This window comes from Peromyscus californicus, unplaced genomic scaffold (assembly GCF_007827085.1).
Source record: "Peromyscus californicus insignis strain IS unplaced genomic scaffold, ASM782708v3 Scaffold_6__1_contigs__length_162567912, whole genome shotgun sequence".
Classification (NCBI taxonomy): domain Eukaryota; kingdom Metazoa; phylum Chordata; class Mammalia; order Rodentia; family Cricetidae; genus Peromyscus; species Peromyscus californicus.
In genome coordinates this window covers 15961130-15987113 of record NW_026294584.1, presented here as the reverse complement: position 1 = coordinate 15987113, position 25984 = coordinate 15961130, and the positions used below count along the sequence as shown (strand labels likewise).

Below are 25984 nucleotides of genomic sequence, written 5' to 3'. Positions count from 1 at the left end.
TGTAGTCTTTAAAATGAGGCAGTTTCTAAAATGAGATCACTGGGGCCTGTGATGAAGGCAGGCAGGCATTATGCGGCCCTGAGCCTGTGCCCCTAGATGTGAGGGTTTACAAAAGTCAAACGCACACCACCTGAGTCCCTGGATGTGAGGACTCACACAATCAAACGCACATCACACCACGAGTGTAAAGGGTGCTGCTCGCTCTGGGAAGTGGCGGTGCCGGCTCTGTGCCAAGACCCTTGAAGGGATTTATAGGCTTCACAACAACTTCTCCTGGCAGAGATCACCATCCTTATTGGACAGATAAGGAAAAGCAGGCTCCCACAGGCTCTGCAGAGTCTGGAAGAAGGTAAGAGGAAGCCTCCATATCTCCTGCTCTAGCTTTCCACTCAGAACTCAACATTGCTCCCAGTGCCTAGGCAGCACCAGACTTAGAACCTGAGAGGTGGGTGCCAATCCATGCACAGCTCAGAAATAAATCTCAAAGGAAAATGCCTCACCCAACGGACTGCTAAATCTATAATACCTGTAGATAGTCGCTGCCTCCAAATTCCCCAAATGATAGTGTATGTCCCAAATACAGTTCATAAAACTTTCTCATACTTCCAACTATACATAAATAACATGCTGGAATTACAAACCCTTGCAGAACATACTTGCGGCTTTCAAAATGGATGCATTTGCTGATGCACATACTTGGAAGAACAAGGGGTGCCAGCCAGAGAATTTGAGCACAGACAGCTTTCTTCTTTGACATAATCCTCAAAACAGCCTCTACTAATGAAACATAATTGGCAGTTCTCTGACATAACATGCTTTAAAAATTCATCTATGGTGCTATGAACTGTATCTGAAGAGCTTGTGTCATTAACAATGCAGAGAGGCTAAAACAATCAATATTTTATGTTCATTAAAAATGTGATACTATAAAATACTCATCGGAGACCTAAGGAAAATTAACAGCTTCCATTAAGAAAAATTACAGCATCAAAAAAAAAAAATTTTAAAAATATGAGTTTCATAGGACACTAGAAAAAGAAAACATAAAAAATAATTTGTGGATAACATGATTACTTACCTAGGAAACCTCTGAAAAAGACTGGAATCAGTAAAATTGAGTAAAATTACCAAAATACAAAATAAATTAATAAAAATTGGTTCTGACTCTTAACTATTTATGTATTAAACACTGTCTTGAAAATAATCAAAGGTAGACTTTCGAGAGTAAATTGTCACTAAGGTTAAGGAAGGAACAATCCTTTATGACACGATCATATTTATTTTTTTAAAACCTGTAGGCTGAAATCAATGTTCTGTTTAAATATTAAAAATGAAGAGCTGGAGAGACTGCTCACAGTGAAGAGTGCAAATTGCTCTTTCAGAGGACCTGACTCAGTTCCCAACACTTACATTGGGTAGCTCACAACGGAACGGAACTCTGGCTCTGTGGGTTCTGATGCCTACTTCTGGCCTCCAAGGGCACTGGCACTCATGTGCACAGAAACACATACATATAATTTTAAAAGAAAATCAATCTTAAATTACTAATTAATGAAATACTGAAAAAATGAGTTGTTATCAAGCAGAAAACTTTTCCTAAACTTCCAGTATTTCCATATCATCTATCTTGCTTTCATCTTTCCATGACTGATCCAGTGCAATTAATAACAAAAACATATACAATTTTTAACTCTGATCTTTAGTTTCTCAAGGTTGGTCTTTAATCCGAAGCCTTATATATTTCTTCATATATCCATCTCAACAGGGTTATTAGAGATGGGTTTAAAAGCACAAGGCATCATTTCATCATTGGACCAAGACTGGGCAGCAGACACAGAGAAAAAGGAAAAAGATGTGACTCGGTCTCATTTCTTCCCTGAAACCCAAGATACATGAAATTTCAGGAAAAAGAAGACAACATCACAACAGTGTCCAGGACGTCACACCAGCCTCAGAGTCAAGTGCCCAGTGGAAGTACAAAGTAGCTGGAGCTTTCAAGTGGGTGTCAGATTCACGCCAAACAACAGCAGGAAGGGCGGCAAATACATTCATTTTGAAAGTAAATATTAACTTAATGAGTCTGGTAACCGGAAAACTGATTTTGTTCTCTTGAGATTTTTTACTTCCCTACTCCTTCTCATCAAAAAGAGGGGGGAGAAATAAATCCACAAATAAAGAATCCTATGTCTGAGCCCAAATGGTCCCAAGAAGAATCTTAACTCATTCCTTATATGGGTGCCCCCACATCTTCTCAACACACCCAGTGTTTTGTCAAAAGCAAAAGACAACATAAATGGCCTGATATGCACACTGGAGCCCTTCAGGGTCACAGCAGGGAGCAGCAAGGCAGCCCAGATATGGTTTCAGAAGCTGGGCATCACAGAACATCACCATCTCCTGCCTGAAACATCTCCCTTCTTCCTCAGCCTGTACCCATTGTGCACCCCCCCAAAAATACTACATTAGCCTCCATGAGGGATGGCACTAAAAATGCCCCTATCCTAAATCACCATCCCAGTGCCTGGCCCTGCTGTTCAATCTTAGATTAGATGGTCTTTTTTTTTTTTTTTTTTTTTTTTGGTTTTTCGAGACAGGGTTTCTCTGTGTAGCTTTGCGCCTTTCCTGGGCTGGCCTCGAACTCACAGAGATCCGCCTGCCTCTGCCTCCCGAGTGCTGGGATTAAAGGCGTGCGCCACCACCGCCCGGCTAGATGGTCTTTTAATAAGAAAGAGAAAGAAAGAAAGAAAGAAAGAAAGAAAGAAAGAAAGAAAGAAAGAAAGGAAGGAAGGAAGGAAGGAAGGAAGGAAGGAAGGAAGGAAGGAAGGAAGGAAGGAAGAAAGAAAGAAAGAAAGAAAGAAAGAAAGAAAGAAAGAAAGAAAGAAAGAAAGAAAGAAAGAAAAGGAACCCTAAGCCAGATATCAGGATGAAAGCTGAAAAATCAGAGAAGCAGAACACTACCAGAAAAAAAAAAAAAAAAAAAAAAAAAAAAGCAGAAGCCAGCCACTAGTTCTTACCTCTACAAAATCCTCAGCCTAAAAAAAGAGAGTTCCTGTTTCTTCACACCTTATGTACCTTTCTGTGTCCTGCCACATTACTTCATGGGATTAAAGGCTTGAGATATCAAGTGCTAGGATTAAAGGTGTGTGCCACCACTGCCTGACCTCTATGTCTAATGTAGTAGCTGGCTCTGTCCTGATTCTCAGGCAAGTTTATTAGGGTACACAATATATCCCATATTTTCCCTTTTTGGTCTAAAATAATAAAAGAAGGTTATAACTAATATAAGAAAAACTACATACAATAAGTATAGTAAGTATATACAATACATACAGTCAAGAATTACATTAACAATGTCCAGTCTATAAACATTTGACAGATTCAGAGAAAATACTCCATTATTTTTCCTATTTTGGTGAGTCCAAAATGTTGTACCTAATTCACTTTTTATCCTAACTTGTATTACCAACCAAAAACTATCTTTTGATGTCTTTCAAACTTACACACTTTACACCTCTTTAGTGAGTTTCTTTTCTGAATTTTAATAAAGAAAACTATAACTATCTAATCTTTGACTCCCTCAAAGACCCAAGAAGGAAATAATATTACCTAAGAAAGCAGGAAGTGCAAACAAATGACTTCCAAAAAAATGTGAGTTATGACAGAAACAGCTGGCTGCCTGGACAATCACCCAAGATTTCTCTGCAACATTGGTGCATTCATCTTCAGCCTACAGGCCTGGCCCATTAGAGTTCAGGACAGAGGAAGCTCAGCAGCCACCAGCTCTATAGTCTGCCATGGAGGAGACAGAGGTGTGTGTCACCAAAGCCAGGCAGTGTTCAGAACAAAAGAGAAGACCACCCAAGTGACCCTGGGGCCAGGGGGGGAAAGTGGGTAGAGAAAGGAGAAGAAAAATTTTAAAAAGGTCTATTTCTTTCTTCAGCACCCACAGCTACCAAAAAATAAACAAAACAAAAAAAAAAAAAAGGAATTCAATGTCTCTCCTCTTTGCCTACTGAAGTCTTTCATCTTTCTTTCTAAATGTAAATGTTGCAAAATATCTGCTTATTTTCTCTATAGCTATCCCCTTCACAAAGATTCCAGCTGCCACGATATGAAATAAATATGAAGGCAAAGTCCTTTCATATGCATAAGTTAAGAATCCATGTATATATTCAGGACTTGAAGAAAAATACATTCAATATTAACCATTCTGCCTTGTACAATGAAGGCAATCTACACACACTGTCAAATGTTCCAACGCTGCTTTCAGAACTCGCCCATTAAAACACACACTGGCATCACTCATCAAGCCTCCTAGTTTGACCCCATCTGTAGATCATGCAACTGCCACCCAACATAACCTCCACCATCTTCAGAGCTCTATAGCACAGCCATAAATGTTATCAAATAAAAAGATTACTAAAAGAATCAAGCATGACTCACCAAACAATTCTATATAATCCTCATTTAAATCCAGATAAAAACAGCAATATGAACATAGTCTAAAATATATTTAAAACTGGAATCTGAAATGGAAAGAGTAAATAAGGGAAGAGACCGCTTTGATTTCACAATAACTAATCAGTCAAGTTCTCTCTGATTTCATTTTTATTAATGTAATTATTTGATGTCCTTAGGCCTTGGTTTTCTTTCAATAAGCTTGGTGTAGCTTGGGCTGGAGAGAGGGCTCAGTGTTTAAGAGCACTTGATGCCCTTGCAGAGGACCTGGGTTTGTTTCCCAGCACCCACATGGCAGCTCACTACTGCAAGATGCTGCAGTTCCAGGGTACCAACACCCTCTTCTGGCCTCCTCAGGCTCCTGCATGTACAAGGCGCACATATATTCAAGCAAATATACATAGAGATGAAAGAAAGAAAGAAAGAAAGAAAGAAAGAAAGAAAGAAAGAAAGAAAGAAAGAAAGAAAGAAAGAAAGAAAGCTTTTTAATGTCCTATTTACTGCAGAATCCATTCTTTTTTTAAAAAAAAACATTTTTATTGAAATTTTTTCAGACAATATATTTTGCTCATGTATTCCCTTCCAATTTCCACTAAATACATCCCAACTCAACCACATAACTTTATGTTCTTTCTCCTTAAAACAAACAAACAATAAAAAAAAAACCACACAAACAAAAATGAAAATCAAAGTAATACTCCGTGTCATTATGCCTTGTTAGGAAAAGCTACTCAAAGGCTAGGATTATTACCAAACATAGGTAGTCTCTGTGAGAACTTTGTATCCTTCACAGTCTGTATGCCATCTATCACATGGTACCTATGCAGTATTTCTCATGCAGGGCATCCAGGTAAAATGTTACTCCAGAGGCGGACTCCAGACAACGTAGTCAGAGAAACACAGGGAATGCAGGACACAGAACGGCTCGGCCGAAGGTGAGGTCACACAGTAACGTCAGCCACACAGGCTCTCCTGCTTTCATCCCCCAGTAACTCTTCAGAAATCCACAGTGTGCTTTGCAAAGCACATGTTTGCTTTTTTTCTCGCTGTGACTAAACCACCTTTGGTTGCACATGTAACACATCATTTAGACAGAGTCATGAAAACCCCCTGGGGGAAGTCCCAAACTCAATTAAGGCATCTGGGCACAGGCCATATGTTATCCAGCCTTTTGCACACCTGAACCCCAATATCTAATGACCCAAGGATCCTCATTTGTAAGATGTAGTAGTCTGCCTTTTAAGAGGGGAAAAGTGAGCACTAGGGACGTTCTCCATCATATTCACCTGAAAGCCATCTAAGAGAGCCAGGGCGCTGAAGATGGAAAATAAATGAGCACCTGTAACACAAAAGAATCTGTAATTCAGGCTCTGAATGGCAATTTCTAACAAACAAGTTTATCTCATCAATCTTTATTTCTTCTTTATCTACCATCCATCTAGATTAATGAAAAAGCTCTCAAGAAAATAACAAAAATTCATGTTATCTGTCATTGAATAATTTCCCTTTGTTAAAAATTCCTGTGTAACTGATTTAGCTTTTCTTTTGGTTAAGGTACCTGGAATATTAATTTAGTATCAAAAAGTATACATTGTAGAACTAAGAAAACCCCACTTTCTGAATCAAAACTCAGAAATCGTGTTCTAAAACTGAACCATTCTAAAAAGTTCAGGCTGCACATGAATGTAGCAATACGCATCTTCAATTTCTCCCCAACAATGTCAGCAGTGGGAAATTTTAAAGAGGGCTCCTGATCATTTTTATCACTTGCACACAGTTAAAGGATGTGAAAAGCCCCAACACTGACTCTGGCCACCTCCAGCAGCAAGGTATGAGTAGAGCAAGGACTTGAGAGGCCTACACCCTAATCCTCAGGGGATGTGTAGAAAACTCTCTCCTCCTTTCCCAGGGGCCACTGCTGCTTCATAGCACCAGTACCATCTTCTTCTTTTAAAACAAAATAAATAAATACCCAGAGATAACTAAGGTATAGTCACTGCCTGGCCTTAAAGCAAGAACTAAATTATACAGACATATTTTAGTTCACTTCCACCAAAACATACGCTATGGAGGATAAGATCATGATTGACACGTTCTCATTGGCAAACCCCGAGAAGTGTCTAGTTTGTGGCACTCTAATTACAACTCTCTCCCTTTCTTTCCCTTCCCAGAGAACCATTAAAATACACTGAAAGATTGGCATCAATCTGCTATAGTTTTTAAAGAAAATCAGTTGCACACTTCAGCACTTAAACTGATTGGAACACAGAACTACATAACACATTTGAGGAATAGTAGGTTAGTATTATGATTCCTGAACCCTGACTATGAAGATACCATCCCAACCTCACACCATAGAGACATCTCACATATGGAGGTCCTAGAACTGAAAAGGAACAAATAAGGACATAGAATCCAGCATCTGAGCATCCCTGAGTTCTCTGCCTCTTTCAGCACCTACATGAAATGATTATATTTTTTGTGAGCTGATTGTGACATGCCTGCCTGTGAGCCCAGCACTTGGGCAGCTGAAGCAGGAAGAACACTATGAATACAAGGCCATCCTAAGCCACACAGCAAATACCGCTAGCCAGGGCTATACAGCAAGACCTTGTTGCAGAACCAAACAAAAGAAAAAAAGCATTTTTACCACTGAGAAAACCAATATGAACTTTCCTGGGAATACAATCACATATTGTTGAGATATTTTTCTCCCATCTGCTCATAAAAACCATAAAAAGATTTTTAATACATTCTTTATATTTATATATATATATATATATATATATATATATATATAGAGAGAGAGAGAGAGAGAGAGAGAGAGAGAGAGAGAGAGAGAGAGAGAGAGGACTTAATATTGTACCATTCGGATTAGGTATTTAAAAATATGTGAAGGGCTGGAGAGATGGCTCAGCAGCTCGGAGCACCAGTTGCTCTTCCAGTGGACCTGGGTTTGATTCCCAAGACCCACATGGGGGCTCACAACTGTCTGTAACTCCAGTTCCAGGGGATCCAATGCCCTCTTCTGACCCCTCTGGGCACCAGGCACACACATGATGCACATGCATATATGTAGGCAAACACTTATAATCACAAAATAATAAAAATAAACTTTAAACAACAAAAATATATAAAGAAAAGTATCTCCTTATTTTAAAATTACTGTGTAATAAATATTACTGCTCCATTATTTCATATTATTCAGAAAAAAAATTTAAGAAAAATCCTTAGGCTTATATGCTTTAAAAAGAAGTAGTTAACAAAATAGTTAATAAAACTAAATAAATATTAAGAGAAAAAACAATGCTAAACCTAAATAATGAATTGAAAAAATGAGAAACAACTATATATTAAAAGTAAAACAAAACAGACTCACCGGGGAATGTATTACTTTTATTATTATCATAAAATGTTAAAAATGCTCATTTAAGAAACTTAAAAATATTGATATGGCCTTAAGAAAATAAGTTTGTAAAAAAAATTGCTAGTTCAAATGGTTTGTTATTATACCCTTAGGAACGTGAAACATCAAGAATAAGAAAAGACACAAATTCTTTAGTTTTAGATATCAAATGCAGATCACAGATTCAAGACCTGAGAAAACCCTCGGACTTCTCACCCTTGACTGGCCAATTCCAATCATCATGTTTGCGGCTAAGAGACTACCCCAGCCACAGCCAAGGCACCTAACACTCTGTAAATTGGTATTTCAAACTCTACCTGCTGAAGAAAAATGTAAGTACTTATGCAACACAGAAACTCTTCCAATGTCAGAGGTCAGCTTTCCACGAATGAATTCACACACACAAATAAGGGAGGCAGGAGGGAGCACTCACCCTCACAGGAGTCACAGCTGCAGTCTGGTGCTCCTGCTGGCAGAATGATGGTGCTCAAGGCAGAAACAGGATGCTACTTGGGCTTTCGATTTCTATTAGCTTTCTTGTCTTGTCAAAATGAAGGTAACTAATTCCCCCAAATGTCATACATTTTGCATTTCATGGCATGTACTTCCTCTCTGAGTCTGTACAGCACTACCCAGACATTCCAGCCACTGGCCGGGAAGAGACATAATTATGGTAATTATGTCTACCATAATTAGGGAGATGGCAAATCTGATCAAACATTTTTAGAATAGAAACCCCAAGAACACAGAAAGTTTTAGACATGCAAAATTTAAACTAAATTTCCAACAAGAAAATTCAGGAGAAATGAGGTTTTTTCAAATGATGCAACATTTGATGCAATACAAAGATTTCTAGACTTCCAATATAATCAAACAATAGTTTGTAGGTTCCTGTGTGTCTTAGCTAGGGTTACTATTGCTGGGATGAAACACCATGACCAAAGAAACTTGGGGAGAGAAGGGTTTATTGGCTTATGCTTCCACATCAACTGAGGAATTCAGGGCAGGAAATGGAGACAGGAGCTGATGCAGAGGTCATGGAAGAGTCCTACTTATTATCTTGCTACTCATGGCTTGCTCAGCCTGCTTTCTTATAGTACCCAGAACCACCAGCCTAGGGATGGCACCACCCACAATGGTCTGGGCCCTCCCCCACCAATCACTAATTAAGAAAATTCCCTACAGACTTGCCTGCAGCCTGATCTCATAGAGGCATTTTCTTAGTTGGGGCTCCCTCCTCTCCAATGACCCTCACTGTTTCAAGTTGACATAAAACTAGCCAGCACACTGTGATCCACAGCATCAAAGGTAAGCAGGCATGTTGTGGGATATTTGTACACTGTGTGAAAATGTATTGCTGTGACTGGTGTAATAAAAGGTTGAATGGCCAATAGCTAGGCAGGAGGTACAGACAGGCTTCCGGGCATAGAGAGGAAGTTGGAGGAGATAATCAAGATGCAGGGAGACACCAACGAGACCTGGAAGGAGCTGGACATACAAAATGAAAGAAAGGTAAAAAGCCATGAGGCAAAACATAGATTACTATACACTGGCTTAATTTAAGTTATAATATGAGCTAGTGGAACAAGCCTAAGCTACAGCCGAGCTTTCATAATTAATAAGTCTCCGCTTCGTTATTTGTGAACTGGCAGTCCAAAGAAAAATCTGTCTACACAGGCATGACCACAGTGAAAACCAAACAAGATAATGCAGAATACTCCTATAAGACAGAATAAGACTGAAAAATGCCATGGGAGGCCACCTGATAAACAATTCAACATTTACCTCTCTGAGTCCAACTAAACGGAGAGCAGATTAAGCGCATATCCAGAGACTGGCATGAAAACAGGCATCCATAAGCACTAGAAATGTGAGTCTGTGCGTAGGGGAAGATCACGACAAGAACGATGTTTGGGCAAGGCTGAAATGGAGGAACAATGGAGTCGTGGGACCAAAGAGGAGCTGAGATGAGGCAGTGACAGTGACCGAGCACCGAACAGACACGCAGCAGAGGCCACGGTAATGAGGGCACCACAACACTGGATAAATGTCTGCCAGGCACGGCGAGGCCAGAACGGAATCGACTGTGAAAAGCCTTGAAAGTCAAGCCAGGAGAGTGAACTTGAATTTATGACAAAGACCATAAGAACGCAATTTGTATGGGAGATCTTACATCAAGTCGGAAGGGGAAGGAAGCCATAGACGGGATAGCCAGTCAGTAGACAACCACAAGGCCAAGCAAGAGATGCCGAAACTGTGTGTCCGAATTAGTGGTGGGAATCACGGGAACACAGGGAGAAGAGCCAAGCCAGTGCCTGCATGAGGGGCTGGAGAATTTAAGATGACAGCAGGTTCCCAGCCTGGAAGTCACACAGCTGGGAAAGCCAGTTTCTAAGTTAAAGAAGAGAGAAAGTGTTGGTTTGGGAACCACAGGAATTACTAATATTTTGTGTACAGTGAGACCAGGATGACTGGAGCTACAAAGGCAGAAACATCTGACTGGGTAGCTGGATAGCCAGAGCAGAGTTTGGAATAGGAAGCTGAGTCAGACACCCTGGTGTGACTTTAATAAGAGGGTAGCCAAAAGCAAGGCACAGACGAGACACTCAATGAGAACATGCGAAATGATCTCAGAGGACAGAGGCTGCTGTTACAGAAGAAAAGACCAGGATGAGTGAAGTGCGGTCAGAGCCTGCGGCGAAGGTTCTAGGAACACGGAGCGACGGGAAATATAGACATGAATCCATTTTGCAAGCTTCCAGAACAGAAGAGTGGGAGACGGGGCTGGGGACAGGAAGACAAAGTGGCCTGAAGCAGGAGAAAAGGAGCATAGCCCTCTGAAGTCAGGGGGAGGGGAAAGGCTGGTGTGGGAGGCATGTGTGGGAAGGCAGTGAAGACCTAATGAGTGCTTTCAGAAAAGGAAGGCTGCGCTGGTTGATCTCTGTCCACTAAGAACTCACAGGTCTAAGTTTTAACTCCGATACTTCCAGAGGCGACCTTACTTGGGAAGGAGGAAAAAGGATTGCTGCAGACATAATTCAATTAAGAGGGGGTTACACTGGAGGTGATCGAGCACCTCATCAATCTGAAAGATGCCCTGATAAAAAAGGAAAAAGTTAGTACCAGCACTTGTTATGCACAGGTAAGAGGGTCCTGAGTCCAAGGATAGTCTTGGAGGGAGGGAAGGAGGGAGGGAGGGAGGGAGGGAGGGAGGGAGGGAGGGAAAGCAATAAACAGACACACCGAAGGAAGATGACATAAAGAAACTGGAAGAAGCCAGCATCTACAAGCCTAGGAGAGGGAGCTAAGGAGAGATCCTTCTCTCACAGCTTGTAGAAGGCACTAGCTTTGGTCAACATTCAGATTTCAGACTTCTCATCTCCAGAAGTGTGTGTTGCTGAAGCCCCCAATTTGCTGCACTTTGACAGTCCTAGGAAATGAATACAGAGTGAAAGTTATCTACCAGAGACAAGGAACAGTTTTGAGGGGCGCAGGAAGGGGTCAGCAGCACACAGGCCAGTGATACAGCTGCTCTGTCGCCTGAGGGTGCAGCAACAGCAGGAACTGATAGATTTATTTGCAGAGGGATTTCCTCAAGCAGCTCCTGGCAGCCACTGGGTGAGAGGAAAAGATGGCAGGTCAAAATCCATGCTGACAGAGACTACAGATGATGTGCAAAGGGGTACGCCACTGAGGGCCCTGTCGTGAATGAAAACAAAGAAAGGCAATTGGCAGAGCCAGGGCAGTGGGATGGGTGGGCAGAGGCACTGGCAAAGACGGGTGAGAACAGCAGAAATGAGAGAATGGAAAGGAAAGACTGGTCCCCATCCCTCTGGAACCCTGATGAGCATGAGGTGGGCTGGAGCTCCGGAAGTGAGGGAACCCTGAGTGTGGACTACTGAATGCTATGTATAGTCCCACAGACACTGGGAGGCCACGAGAGAGACAATTGCAATGACTGGAAAACAGGGTCCCAGATCATCCCTGCACCCCAGCCAGTGTCTCATAAAACCAATCACTGCTGCAATCAGTATCTCAAGCATTATGTCATTATATGAGTAACAGGGGCCATGCTCTAGATTGAAAACTAAAATAGGTGTACGATGTCCCCATCTATCTACAAGAATTATTAAGGTAAATATGCATTGTAAGTTTGTCTCTAAAGTACATTTCTGAGTACTCCCAGATAAGATTTTTTTAAATAAAGATTTTAATATATTTTGCATACATTTCCCTAGGATTTCAGAATGAAATAGGTGGGAGATCCTTTGGGGTTAGAAACATGACCAGAGCAAGCATGGCTAGAAAGCTCATATATTAGGAGGCTTTTTCACCACAAAATAAGAGCTGAATTATTTAATACCATACTCAAGTGAAACGCTTCACATTTCAAAGATTTATTTCAAACATTAAAGTTTTTGTACTCCTCACCAAAAGCCAAAGAGGGTCAACATTTTGTAACAGCACAAAACAGAACTTTACAGTTTAAGTTCTCATTTAATTTATGGATTGCTGTAACTTCAGAGGTGTCCAATTTTTTCTATGTGTATGCATTCAAATTTGCTGAAGCTTTTGTCTCCAACATGCAAAAGACTTTGTATATGGTGGTTTTACATCAGTGAAGAATAATTGTACTCTTTTGTCTTTTATATATTAGGCATCATAATTATTCCAAAAATCATTAAATATAAGCCTGAGAGTCAGTATGAAGGCATGTGTAGTTTTGCTGCCTAAGGAAGAATGTGGCCACCAAGCCATTCAGAAAGTTCTGCAGAATCTCCTCCACTGAATGGAGAGGCATCCTGGTGTTACTACCATGCCCAGTAAAAACAAAGGCATAAGAAACCAACTTTCTTTTACCTTCTATCTAGCTAGATTGTTCACCCAGCATTTGACTACTTACTTCCCTCCTTTTAGCCACGGATTACACCAAACCCTGTAGATCCAAACTTCAGCTGGTTGTGGAAGTAAGTTTAAAACTCGGAGGGAAAAATTCTTTGGAAATCCTAAAACTGATTAGTCCATCCAAAAGTTACAGATTCAACTCACAGTTCATAAACTGGCCACCATTTTAGTCAGGGTCCAAATAAATGCACGGTGAATGAAGTACTGATAATCATCCTTATAAGTTCCTGTCTCCAGGCCGACAGCGTGGCACACGCCTTTGATCCCAGCACTCAGGAGGCCGAGTCAGGCGGATCTCTGTGAGTTCGAGGCCAGCCTGGTCTACAGAGCGAGATCCAGGACAGACACCAAAACCACACAGAGAAACCCGTCTCAAAAAACCAAAAAAATTCCTTTCTCCAACAATGAGGAGCTTCAGCAACATTCACTACCTATTACTGCAAAATGCCTGAAGGCCTCTATACTTAATTGCAAACTAGTCATACGTAAACACACACACACACACACACACACACACACACACACACACACACACGATCTACTTTACATAGTTCCTGAATACAATTTCATGCTGTTGTAAAAATCAGCAGAGTATCACAGTCAGAGAGTAAGTAAATAACTAATCCTCCCCTGTTCAAGGTCAAACATTCACACACACCTGAAAGGAATCTTCACACTAATCCTGGAGTAGCACCCACACTCCAGCCCAGGCACCCTCTGGCACTCCCTCCGATAAGGAGCCTGAAGCTCATAAAATCGGAGTGAGGAGAGAGTGGACACACCCTGCCGCATAGCTAAGAAACTGACCTAGCCCTCAAGCTGCAAGACTCCAGTCTCAAGTGAATTCCAAGAGACTGTAGAGATTGGATTCCAACATAAGGAGAGGAAAAAAATCAGAAAACCATACGTTCAAGAAAACTTCTATTAGACAATCTGAAAATGATCCTCAAAATCTGTTACTTCCCATTTAGATAAGCACAGGCACAAATCTAGTGCTCCTCTGAGATCTCAGTAGACTTTTAATTAACTATTTTATTTTTTTTTACTTTATGTACACTAGTGGTTTTGCCTGCATTGTGTCTGTGTGAAGGTGTCAGATCTCCTGGAGTTACAATTACAGACAGTTGTGAGCTGCCATGTGGGTGCTGGGAATTGAACCTGGGTCTTCTGGAACAATAGCCAGTGCTCTTAACCACTGAGCCACCTCTCCAGGGCACATTCCCCACCCCCTACCTCCTGCAGCAGACTTTTATGTAAGGTAACTTTGCTACTTAGAATCCTATACTAGAGCCCAAAGCATTTTGAAGAGCACAGTCTAAATGGCTGACTTAGAAATGAGAAAACCAAGACCAGTTAATAACTTGCCCAAATAGCTAAGAAGTAGCAAATGAGAAGCCATGTTGCTTTCACTCGCTCATCACTCTCGGCTCCTCTGCAACAGACAGTTGCTCTTACTTAACAGACACTTATGGAATGTTAACCACATGCAGTGTGCCCGAGGGTAACAAGGGTGAATGTGGCATCCCCTTGTAGAGGATAAAAAAGGGTGGATTTTAGATAATATTTTCACCCTCTTAATATGAAAATTACACAAAGCCTTATATGGAAGTTTAGTGGTATATCTGAAATGAAATCTCCTCCACAGCCTTAATTGTTAATTGAATTCTTCCATCACCCTTGTACCAACTGGAGAAGGTAGATTATCATGGTTAGCACATCAATGAAGACCGAAATGGAGATGATAACACAAACTCTGCCAGTTCCCGTATTCCAGTTATTCTTCTGAAAGCTCTAGATATACTAATTTATATAATCCGCTCAAGTCACCTAAAAGGAAGATACCACCATTTTGCAGACCTGTGGGAAGAGGAGCCTTGCTCAACTGCAGGTGCATTAGCATTTACCCCCGAGGCAGGCCTGCACTGCGGCTGCCCTCCCAGATCAAGACCTCATGCTTTCCTTAACTAGCTGAAAATTACTCTGGCCCTCTGCATCTTAATGTGCTCATCTGTGAATCGCCAGGATAGGGAAATGATGGGTTCTGCCACTTTTCTAGGTCTAGCATCCTGTGAATTTCTGATTTATAATATTGAAAAAAAAACCTCTGTGCCATGGAACAAGGAAAATGCGGTGTAAGAGCTGATGATGATTTTGTTTCAAATGGCCAAACTCTGGTTGCACAGAGTTTCAGAAATAAGATTAGAGGAGTATTAGGGGCTTGTGACGTCCCTCTATACTCCTTACCCACTTATCTGTCCAGCCTCAGTATTATGTGCTGGTTTAGACAAATGTACACACAGCTGTGAGACAGACTAACGCACATACAACATTGTGCATAAGCAAGAAAGGAGGCATTTTCTTGTTTATTTGCTTTGTTTTTTAATTCCTTACAATGACTGGGAGGAGCCTATGAAGACATGCAGGAATATGTCATGGTTTACAGTTGGAAAGGGGTATAATGATGGGTTATGGTTTTAAAACCTGGAGAAAGAAGCAAGACTATTCAACAGTGGTTATATCTGGATAGCAGGATTGAAGAGCTTTATTTTCCCTTTCTCTAAGTCTCTCTTTATGTAGACTTAAATTACTTCCATAATTATAGGGGAGATTTTTCTTTATAAAGAAAGAAAAGGTGCCCAATATTCTCACTCTGATTCCTCCTGAAAAAAAAAAAAAATACTCTCTTGAAAACAGATATCTTAGTAACAAAACAGTAGAAATTCCAGAAATACAGGTTTGGAGGAAACCAGTATCATCTACTAGAATGGGAAAGGAAATTTTCTTCTACTCCTTCATTCTAGAGGATTTAAGCTTAGGAGGATGCTACAGGAAAGCTGCCTGGGAAGGGTGCTTTGGAGTCCAGTAACACGGCTTTACAGAGCTTGGACCAGCAACATTAGAACAGGTGCAGCGATGAAGCAGCAGACCATGAGAGCCAAATGGTGCTGGCCCCATCCAGAAATCCCAGCCTGCAGCAGGCTTGCCCTGAGTGGCGCTCCCTGGGGAACAGGATCAGCACAGGGCCAAAGGGAATCATGAGCACAAGTGTCCTTTCCTCACCACAGTGGAGGGAGGATTGGTAGCATCTTTCATGGAATTTGAGATTGTTAAACAACCAAAGCCAACCATGTTATGCATTCATTAGGCTGTGGGGTAAGCACAAGGTGGAGAAACATCTCTGTTTATGTGTAACTACATACAATGTATACACACAACCAATTCCCAACATCCATATAACTGGCTTTAGATGTATACAATGAAATACTTCCCTCTATAACACCCTGGAAACAGTAACAAAAGCTCAGGAATGTACAATTTTAAAATCATATTCAGAATGCTTTGTTACATATGAATGTAGGCATTTTTTTTTAAACACCTTGTAGCTAGTGAATAGAGACCCATCTTATCCACCAAGAACAGGGAAACTAGAACAGAAAAAGTCACCTTCTCCTTTGGGAGCCTTGCAGACAATCTGTGGTATCAGCACATCACACCCTGATTCAGCAAGGTCTGCAAAAGAGCCTCGCTGTCCAACTTATCAACAGCTCTGGACTTGCCCCACACATGCGCATCACAGTGGGCTTCTCAAGCACCACCCTTAGCAAGAAGGCACAACACAAAGGCCTGCATGTGTCTTTTGTTTATTGGATCAGACACTTTTCTGATGATCACTATAAAATTCAAATGACTATTTGAGATTGGAGACTAATATAGGGTAACCAAGTAAACATATGTTGTCTCTTGTTTCTTAGGGGCTTTTCTTCTTAAGATTTTTTTTCTGTTTCTAAGCACAAAGTTGGCCCCTATGGACTCTATCTAACATAAATAAATACACCTTTACATCAGAGCAAGAAATTTTAGCCTACCTCATCAAAGGTGGTGTCGTCTTTCTTCAGAGCTATGAAAGAAAAAGAGAAAAGAAACAGTTATTGTGAAGCATCCCAGAGAATCTAAGTTCCAGAAGACAGAAAGGGGGGCGCAGTACAGTGTTTTCATCTCAGAAAGCAAAACTGTACCCCCACCTGAATAACAATGTCATGATATAAACACAAAAACTGCAAATCAGAGCAAGAACAGCACAGCATGCATCTGTGAAACACTTTCATAAATATGTAAATGAAGCATTCTCGAGAATAAGGAAGAGAAACACGCATAGCTTCCGCTACCTCTTCTTCAGCAGAACATGTTTTAATGGAAGTATAAAAGGAACACAAAGTAATCTCAAACAAGTTTCCTCGCCAACACCTGGTGTTTCCTGCTGTGTGGTTTGTGGACCTCCCAAGCCACTTGTTAGGATGACATACATTCTGCACAGTGTTTAAGTGATGTTTTAGTACACAGGAAAGTTTGAGCGGGCTAATAAAGACCAAGCAAGCATCATCAAATGAACATAATTCAAACATTTAACATGACGGATTTTATAGTCAAGTGGTTCCAAAAAGAACACACTGAAAATGTGTTTCGCAGGAGCTAACAAATATCTCAGATTTATCTTAAATACACTTAACCTTGGAAATGGAATTTTATCTCACTCTAAAGAAAAAGGGAATATTATATGTAGTTGTCAAATATCAGTTCATTAAATCCTACAGTTACAATGTTTCATAGTGATGAAAAGGCACAAAACAGCTAATTTCTCTGAAACTAAGCACTTGCAGAAATGTTTCAGATCTACAAAATCCTGCATACGTGTTTACAGGCCTATATTAGATAGTCCTAGCATGGATGAAAAGGTGGGGGTATCTGTTGCTTGAAAGGTCATGCTCTGATAAAAGCAATGAAAGTGAATTATTCTGGCAATTAAGTTCTGAGAAATTAATGAGTCTAAGCAGAAACTCCTAAGTAATAATTTATATATTCTACTCATGTGGTGTGGTGTGGTGTAGTATGGTGTGGTGTGGTGTGGCGTGGTGGGGTGTATGGTGTGGTGGTGTGGTGTGGTGGTGTGGTGTGGTGTGGTTTTTTAGACAAGGTCTTACTCTGTAACCCAGTCTGGCCTGGAACTAACAGTAATCCTCCTGCTTCAGCTTCCCAAATGCTGGGACAGGCTTGAGCCACCATGCCTGGCTTTCCAGCAATCTTGAAAGGGTTTTCTCTCTGTTTCAGATCATAAATTTGTCTTTCTCAAAGGTCCAGAAGTCTGTGGCTGTGGTGGTGAGCCAGCAGGGTGCAGGAGGCTAAGGCAGCTAAAACACTTATCAGTTAGTTTAGTCTTTCCCTTTTAGCCTAAAACACCGATCTAAAACAGACTGTCCACTTTTGGTGCTGGAGAACAAGTCGCTCTGAATGGAAAACTAAAAGACAGTCCTTGTACCGGCCTCAACGGCTGCTCCTGAAATCAGTCACATGCATATTTTCATTACAGAATTATTAACTTACACAAAACCTGAAGGAAAGGAAGAAGATCCTAGTTGATTCTACTAATTTCACTAGAATTCAACTTCTAATCTAGAAACTCTCACACCTAGTCAACAATGAAAGTCTTTGAATTAATATGCTTGTCTGGTGAGGCTATTACCAAACATTAGTGACATAAATATAAACAAGTTTCTCCACTTTTCAAAAAAGTAATGTTTTAGAATAGCGGTGACTTCAAACACCAAGTAGAAGAATGTGAGCACGGAATTACAGCTGCATCCATCAATCAGTTAGCAAGGGTGAATGAAGCGCAGCCACACAACAGCCCTTGCAAAACTTGTGATTCAGAAGACAAACTTTCAAAACTATTTTCTCTACCGTGGACATTGCAAAAGTGCTGGAAGTTTAGACGTGTGTTTTCTAGAAACAGCAAAGCTGTGCTGCAGCGGATGCTGTCCCACTTCGCACTGGAAACAAGGAAAGGAGATGAAGAATGAATGAGGGGGAGTGGGGGTTCTCAATTATTCACACTGGCCCACTCTTCCCTTCTCAGTTCTGACAATTCCCACCATCCTAAACTCTAAAGGGTGGGTCTCAGATTAGTCAGAAAAGTAAGAAAATAAAGAAAAAAATTCTAGTTGCATTTGCTAAGCAACAAAGGAAGGCAGACTCTCTCCTCTGCATGGAGTGCTCAGGCCCTGTGTACCACAAGGAAGAACAGATTTGGACCAAAAAGTCTATTACTCAACAGATACCTTTTCATTGTTAGATTGATACCTGACACGGTTTCTTCTCAATACTGCATCCTTGCCCTAAAACACGGTTAATAGTATAACAAAGACCAAGGTGTCCTTGCCAGATAGTTATCAGGTCACTGATGAATAAACTCTGACCTAAACATGCACACAACATCTTGTTATTGATTACGTCCCCTGATTGTCATTAATCATTTATGTAAATGTAAAACCACAATTGTCCTCAAGGATATCGTGCGACAACAGGCAGATTGTGCTACTCGGGCTTAACAAAAGGATAACTATTAAGTCATTTACTATGATCAGATAGTCTATCTGGTCCTCGGCTCAGAGGACACTCCTACAAGGCTTCCAGGTCCTCACCCAGCACGGAGGTGAGCTCCTGCTGTGTCCTCCAACGGCAAGTTCACTAATCTCCATTTCAGAACTGGCCATTGGGCAATGCCCATTCACTAGCCTGTCTTCCAGCCACACTGCTCACTAACCCTTGGTGCCAGTACAAAATCTAGCACCAGAAGAGACACAGTAATATGTGGCGTTAGTGAGTCCTACCTCACTGGCAAAGAGAGAGAACCTCATATTTTGATAAACACTAGAGTTTCGGCAAATGAAAGGCATGTGCAATTTTATGTAAGAACCATAAACACAAATTCCATTACCATAATATCCCCTCCCCTCTGCCCCTCTCTCATGCTAGGCACAGAGCTGGGCCTCACACATACTGGGCAAGCTCTCACCACTGAGCTAAACTTCCAGCCCCAAATTAAAAGCTTTTCTAGCTGCTTTGGGAAAGAATATGGAGCAGCAGTTACACTGTGTGTCAGAGCCTTTAACTTACATTTCTCCCTCCTGACAGAAGGCCTCACGAATGACAGTCAAATCTAGAAATACACACCTACGGCAGAGAGACAAACCCACAAGAATTCAGCCTAATCACAGCTTCCTCTTTGTACCAACCACATCCTTTAAAGAAATGGGACTCATGGGTTCACCTCAAATATCAAGCACAAACTTCCTTTCTCTAGGAAAGAATTCAAAATGAAGGAATGTCATCATAGGACCTCCTCATACAGACATGTCCTAGGACCTCCTCATACAGACAAACATGTCACAGGACCTCCTCATACAGACATGTCCTAGGACCTCCTCATACAGACATGTCCTAGGACCTCCTCATACAGACATGTCCTAGGACCTCCTCATACAGACATGTCACAGGACCTCCTCATACAGACATGTCCTAGGACCTCCTCATACAGACATGTCACAGGACCTCCTCAGACAGACATGTCACAGGACCTCCTCAGACAGACATGTCACAGGACCTCCTCAGACAGACATGTCACAGGACCTCCTCATACAGACATGTCCTAGGACCTCCTCATACAGACATGTCACAGGACCTCCTCATACAGACATGTCACAGGACCTCCTCATACAGACATGTCCTAGGACCTCCTCATACAGACATGTCCTAGGACCTCCTCAGACAGACATGTCACAGGACCTCCTCATACAGACATGTCACAGGACCTCCTCATACAGACATGTCACAGGACCTCCTCATACAGACATGTCACAGGACTTCATCATACAAACACCTCACAGCCTTCATCTGCCTGAGGCTCCTGTAAAATCCAGGGGGAAATTGGGTTGCAGCTCATTTCAGCTACTTAGCAATTAAGTTCCTGTTTACTTGGCTAGCCTAAAAGTTTTAAGTGGGGAAGGAAAGGAATCAGGTATAGGATAAGAACAGTGATTCCTAAACAGGGACCACACTGACACTATTGAGCAGGAAACTGTAAATACTCACCGTGAAAACGGATGGCTGACTTTAAAATTCAATTACACTCATCTTATAAGGGAACTACAGCTATACTGTACTCACTGCCTTGTAGATGTCATAAATTAGAGCCCCGCGGCTTGAAACTCAATGTGTTTTATTTGACCTTTTATAATGCAGTAATCTCAGAGGAGTTACATTTGGGGTGAGGGTGACCAAGTCAGCATGATCTATGTATGATGTGTGACAAATTAAGCATTCCTACTTTTTGTATTCAGAATTATTGTTAATGATAATCATTTATTGAATAACATATGCATGTGTGAACTGTCATCATTTTCTAGATAAATGAGTAGTGATTTTGTATGACTGAACAATGATAATGGACATTTTACCATATAGCGTTACACCTGAATCGTGCTAAGAAAAGAAAATAAAGTCAGTATGTATATTTAAAAGGCTCTCTTAGACTGGAAATGGAAGGGAATGCATGGTACTGTTGGATTGTTCAACAGGAATAAACCATTTATTCTTCGACCTCTCCATGAAAAAAAAAGCAGATAAGAGGGGACAAACTGAAATCAGAAGAACTAGCAAGAGCTTCCGGTACCGATCTTCACCACGCAATAGATGTATCAGATGGTGTTATTCTTTCTTGCTTAATCTCCACAACACTCATACAAATATATGCAGGTGAGAAAGCAGGAGTTTAAGTGGATTACTGGTTGCCCAAGACAAGCAGGAAAAGAGAGGGCCAGGCCCAGATAGGTCCAATTCCAAACCCACCCTGTTTTCAGGATGTTATATTACAAGTCTGTGGCCACTTCTCTTTTCTTCCTTTCTATAGTCCTGCAGTATTATCTAATCCCTAATAATGACAACACATTGCAAACCTCTACTGAGTCTACATTGCATGCCACATACCACACGAATCATTACTTCACTAAGTGCTAACAAATTTTTTTAAATGATACGTCAAAAACTGAGACTCAGAAAAGTTGAGTGATCTATCCAAGGTCACTATGCTAGGACTAGCAACACCTGGAATCCCATCTGATACACACACCACATTCCTTGCAAAAAATCTCATTCCGTTGCCTCTAGCTCCTCAAAAAAACCCTCAGTCATCAAAATGAGCAGTGCTTCTGACTGTGAAGGAAGGCAGAGAAGAAAGATGTTTTTCAGCAGCACTGTTTCTAATAAATATCCTGGGTTTGGTGCACACACAACTAAAATCATTTAAAAATGTCACTAGTTTCTTTCACAAAAATACCACACTAAGATCCACTCTTCTGAGTCATGGTCTTCTTTCAATACAAGAAACGACCAGCCTTCTCTACCGAGCTGTACTCTTTCCTAAAGTCCGGACTGAAAAGCCACATAACCACAGAAGGCATTTGTGAGAAGAGTTAAAGTCAAAAGGGGTTTTCACATCACTAAATCTCAGTAACCTAGGAAGCCCAATTAACTCTAATACCCATTTGCCAACACTGCAGTTAACCCAAATTTTACTGATTGGCCATCAAACCCTAAAATTATTTAAACATACAGGATTTTTCTATTAATGCCCTTGGTTTCTTACTGAGACTCAACTGCAATGAATTATTTAACACAAAACTGGAGGGGCTCCAACGGAATCATTAGCATTAGTAAATATCTAGTTAATGTGCTTTAGAACAGGCCCTAATGGACTCCAGAACCCGCCTGGGTGGTGTTTTGGGTCCAGCACTGAAACATCCTTGTTAATAATGCACAGGACACCACACCTCACTCTCACACTCCTCTTGGCTTCAAACTTCATTTAAATGTAAGACTCCACATTCGAATGCCTAACTCAGAAGAGTGAGTTTGTGTACACTCAACACACGCAATAAGTAAAGGCTGGACTAATCTGGCTTCTGCACATAACTTATAGTGCTCTCAGAAAAAAATGTCAAACAAAATTAATAATAATAAGCTTGACTAAATGTTTACCGGTGTTTTCTCTCACTTGAAGATAGTTTGCATGTATGGACAATGAACTATGGAACAGACCACTGACACTCACTGGCACATCAGCGTTTTATTTTAAGGAATTAGCTTGCTTATGATTAATTAATTAACACTTTCATTAACATGATAACAGCGAACCAAAGGCTGTTGAGTGAGGCCAGAAGGTATGCTTGGACACTCTCCTAGGTTTGTTTGAGGGCTTGCACAGTTACCTGTATCAAAGAAAGTTATGACAGTTTAGGAGGCAGCTACACCGCCAGGTTAAGAGGCGCTTTCTGTCAGTAACACTCAAAAGTTAGCAAATCCAGTCCGTATGACATTGTCGTCTTGTTGCTGTACCCGATGTCACGGATTTATTTTTTAAGTATCCTACATGCCTTGATGTCTTTTGTTGTTTGTTTGTTCTTTGTTAAGTTGGTTGATCTTTTTAAAGGACAATAGCCTCTGAACTGTGCTAACAGAGCAAGTTCAGGAGACTGATTCATCAAGTCCCCACAACTTCACAGCTCACATTTCTCTACAGCAGCTGGAAGGTTCAGACTCCTAAGAACTGAACACCCAAATCTCCATTTATAGGACCCGAAGTACGGAACAAAAGGTCCCAAGGTATCTGTCCCACTTCCTTTAGGTTGACTGCGTTAAACAACATCAGGCACATGTCAACGTCTCGACAATTCTCAAAGCTAAATTACTGGTTCAACACCTAATACCAAAGCGCTTTAAAAATAACAAGTAACCTGGGTGGCCGCAGAACCCGATGGCGGTGAGGACCGGGTGTCCCCCCTCACGGGTCCACTGCGGGTGGAGAGGAGGAACCCCAATTAAAGGCTTGGGACGTCCACGAATGAAGCCCAGATCCTGGAGGAGAGGGGTGGCCCTCCCGCTGGTCCCTGCCCTCCTCCGGGTCCCCAGCGACATCCCCTCCATCCCTGGTCCGCAGCTCACCCCGAGGTGGCAGCTGCCTGCCTGGCTTGTGCCCGGAGCACGGATCGGGGCGCGGGGACGAGGGAGCGAGCCCGGGAATGGGCGGCAGGGCACGGGGGACCGCAGACCCCACTCACCGATGCGGCTGAAACTCTCTGACAAAGTTCTCCTCAACTTCTTCATCCTGCCGATCTTCTCGCTCGGCTGCGGCTCGATGAGGTCGCACATCTGGGCGGCGCGGGGCCCCGGCAACTTCGCCAAACTGGTCCAGCGCGCGGCGCAGACAACGGCGGCGGCGGGCGAGGGCGCGCGGCGCGGGGAAGGCGGCGCCTCGTCCTGCTCCTCCGCCTCCTCGCGGGCCGCGGGCGACGCGCAGCGCTCGCGCGGGCGGGCGGGTGGCCGCCGCGGGGCTCGGGCCTGGGCCGAGGCCGGGCGCGCGGGGGCGTCTTAGGTGGTGCCGGGGGCGGCCGCCGTCCCCGCCGCCCGGGGGCCCCCGCGCCGCGCCGCCGCCGCCGCCGCCGCCCGCCTCATTTGCCCTCCTTTGTAAGCGAGAGCCGCGCGGCCGCGGCCGGCGCAGGGTGGGTGGGTGGCGCGGCCGACGAGGGCGGGCGGCCGCGGGAGAGGCGCGCGGGACAAGTTCCCAGCCCGGGGCGCGGGGCCGCACGGAGAGCCTCGGCTCCCCCCGCTCGTCGCCGGAGGCCTGGCGCGCGGGACCCCGGCGCGACCCCGCTCCGCCTCCGACTCGGAGGCCTCCGCCGCCCTCCCGGACCCGCCGCGCCCCCTCCCGGCCGCCCGCGCTCCGCCCGCCGCGGCCGCGCTCCTCCCGCGCGCTCCACCACCGCGGCCCGCGGACGGACGGACGGACGGACGGATGGATGGACGGGCGGGCTGGGCTCACCCAGCCCACCCGGTGCGCTCCGTGCGGCACCCCGGGACGGAAAGGTTGGGCAGGGTCCGAGCCGGGGCTCGCCGGCCTCGGGGACCCGTTGGGGTTTAGTACAGAGTTGGTGGGTTTGGTTGGTTTTAATTTACAGAGAAAGTGAACGCTCCGAAAGGAAGGAGAGCCCCCCCCCCCCCGTTTGCATTGAGGTCAAGTGCAAAAGCTGAAGCCGCCCCTGGGACTCCCAGAAGAGGACTCCTGCGTCCTCCTCAGCCCTGTCTCCTAACTCAGGAGTGTCACTGTAGGTGATTCCTCAGAAGAATACCCCGGGCACCGGTAAACAGTGTACTCTGTCCGTGGTCTAAACCTATTTTTACAAATGCCCCATTTCTGGATTGGAAGACTTAGAGACTAAAATCATTGTACACCTCCTTTCCCCACCTCAGCGAAGGAACTCTAAAAATGACTAAGGGTGGCTTTTTCTAAAACCCGGGACAAACAGTTCCGGCAGAAAACACAGGGTATTTTTTTTTAATAAGCGTAGTACTCCAAACGTCAGCCTCCCGGGGGAGAGTGAAGGAAGATGGGGGAAGGCCTGGTGTACTGATTACGGGCCAGCAAAGTTCTTATGAATAGAAACGTTAGTAATCTTGAGTCATCTGGCTGTGTAAGTAACAGGAGCTTTGCGGGTGTGACAATGCTGTTTGGTTTAAAGGAAGTTTTGGGGAGTTTGTGTTTTGTCAAAAGATTTTTATCTTAAAACAAAAACTAGCCCCCTGCCTTCCTTAAATTGTGAGGTAGAACACTGATTTGTTCCGCCCTGTGCTGAGCACATTACAGGGTTTTGGTAGATTGCCACCGATATAAGGCAGCTAGTCAAGCCAAGCCCCCAGCAGAGGAGAGAGCCAGGAATTCATTAGGAAAGTCAAGATAACTTAAACGTGAGGATGTTGGATCCCGACAGCCGTATCTCGATATTACAGAAAGCACCAAGTGTGGCCTCATACAGGAAAGACTTTTGACATTTCCCACTTCCTCAAATTGGTTAGAAAGTTAGCTGTTACAACTGAACAGAGAGACAGAGACAGAAATACAGAGAGAGCCACAAAGAGAGACAGAGACAGAGAGACAGCTATCCAAACAGGTAGGTTCTTCCACTTAACAAAGATGAAGAAATAGACCAATAAAGAGTGCTGTGTGTGGTTATGGTGTTGTTCACTTTGGAAATGCCTGGTTTCACTACAGTACTCAGGCCCAGTGTCATGGCTCGGTGGTGTTTGCCCTCAAACCTTTGTCTATGTGTATGTGTGTGTATGTACCTGCACATGCATGTGTGCTCTCTTTTACCTCTCCAATATTTCTGATTTTTTTAAAAAGCCAATTTCTGCTTAAATTACCATCTATGCATACAAAGCTTTTGTATGTGACCATTTTTTTTTAAGTAACATAAACTTGCCTGGGTATGTCTAGGGTTAGTAGAGAAATGCATATTTGAAATTAAAATGTGGCAAAACATGCAAAAA

The 25984-nt window shown here is 42.8% G+C and overlaps 1 protein-coding gene across 1 annotated transcript in view; it reads right to left on the bottom strand.

The window, feature by feature from the left end:
* Cdk14 (cyclin dependent kinase 14) overlaps positions 1-23904 on the bottom strand; it is a 587756-nt gene extending 563852 nt beyond the window's left edge. Inside the window, exons 1-2 of the mRNA XM_052720087.1 lie at positions 23719-23904; positions 16636-16667 (exon numbers count right to left, since the gene is read on the bottom strand). Coding sequence (XP_052576047.1) covers positions 16636-16667; positions 23719-23809 — 123 coding nt within the window. The 5' untranslated portion in view covers positions 23810-23904. The remainder of the gene's footprint in view (positions 1-16635; positions 16668-23718) is intronic.
* Positions 23905-25984: the final 2080 nt, after the last annotated feature.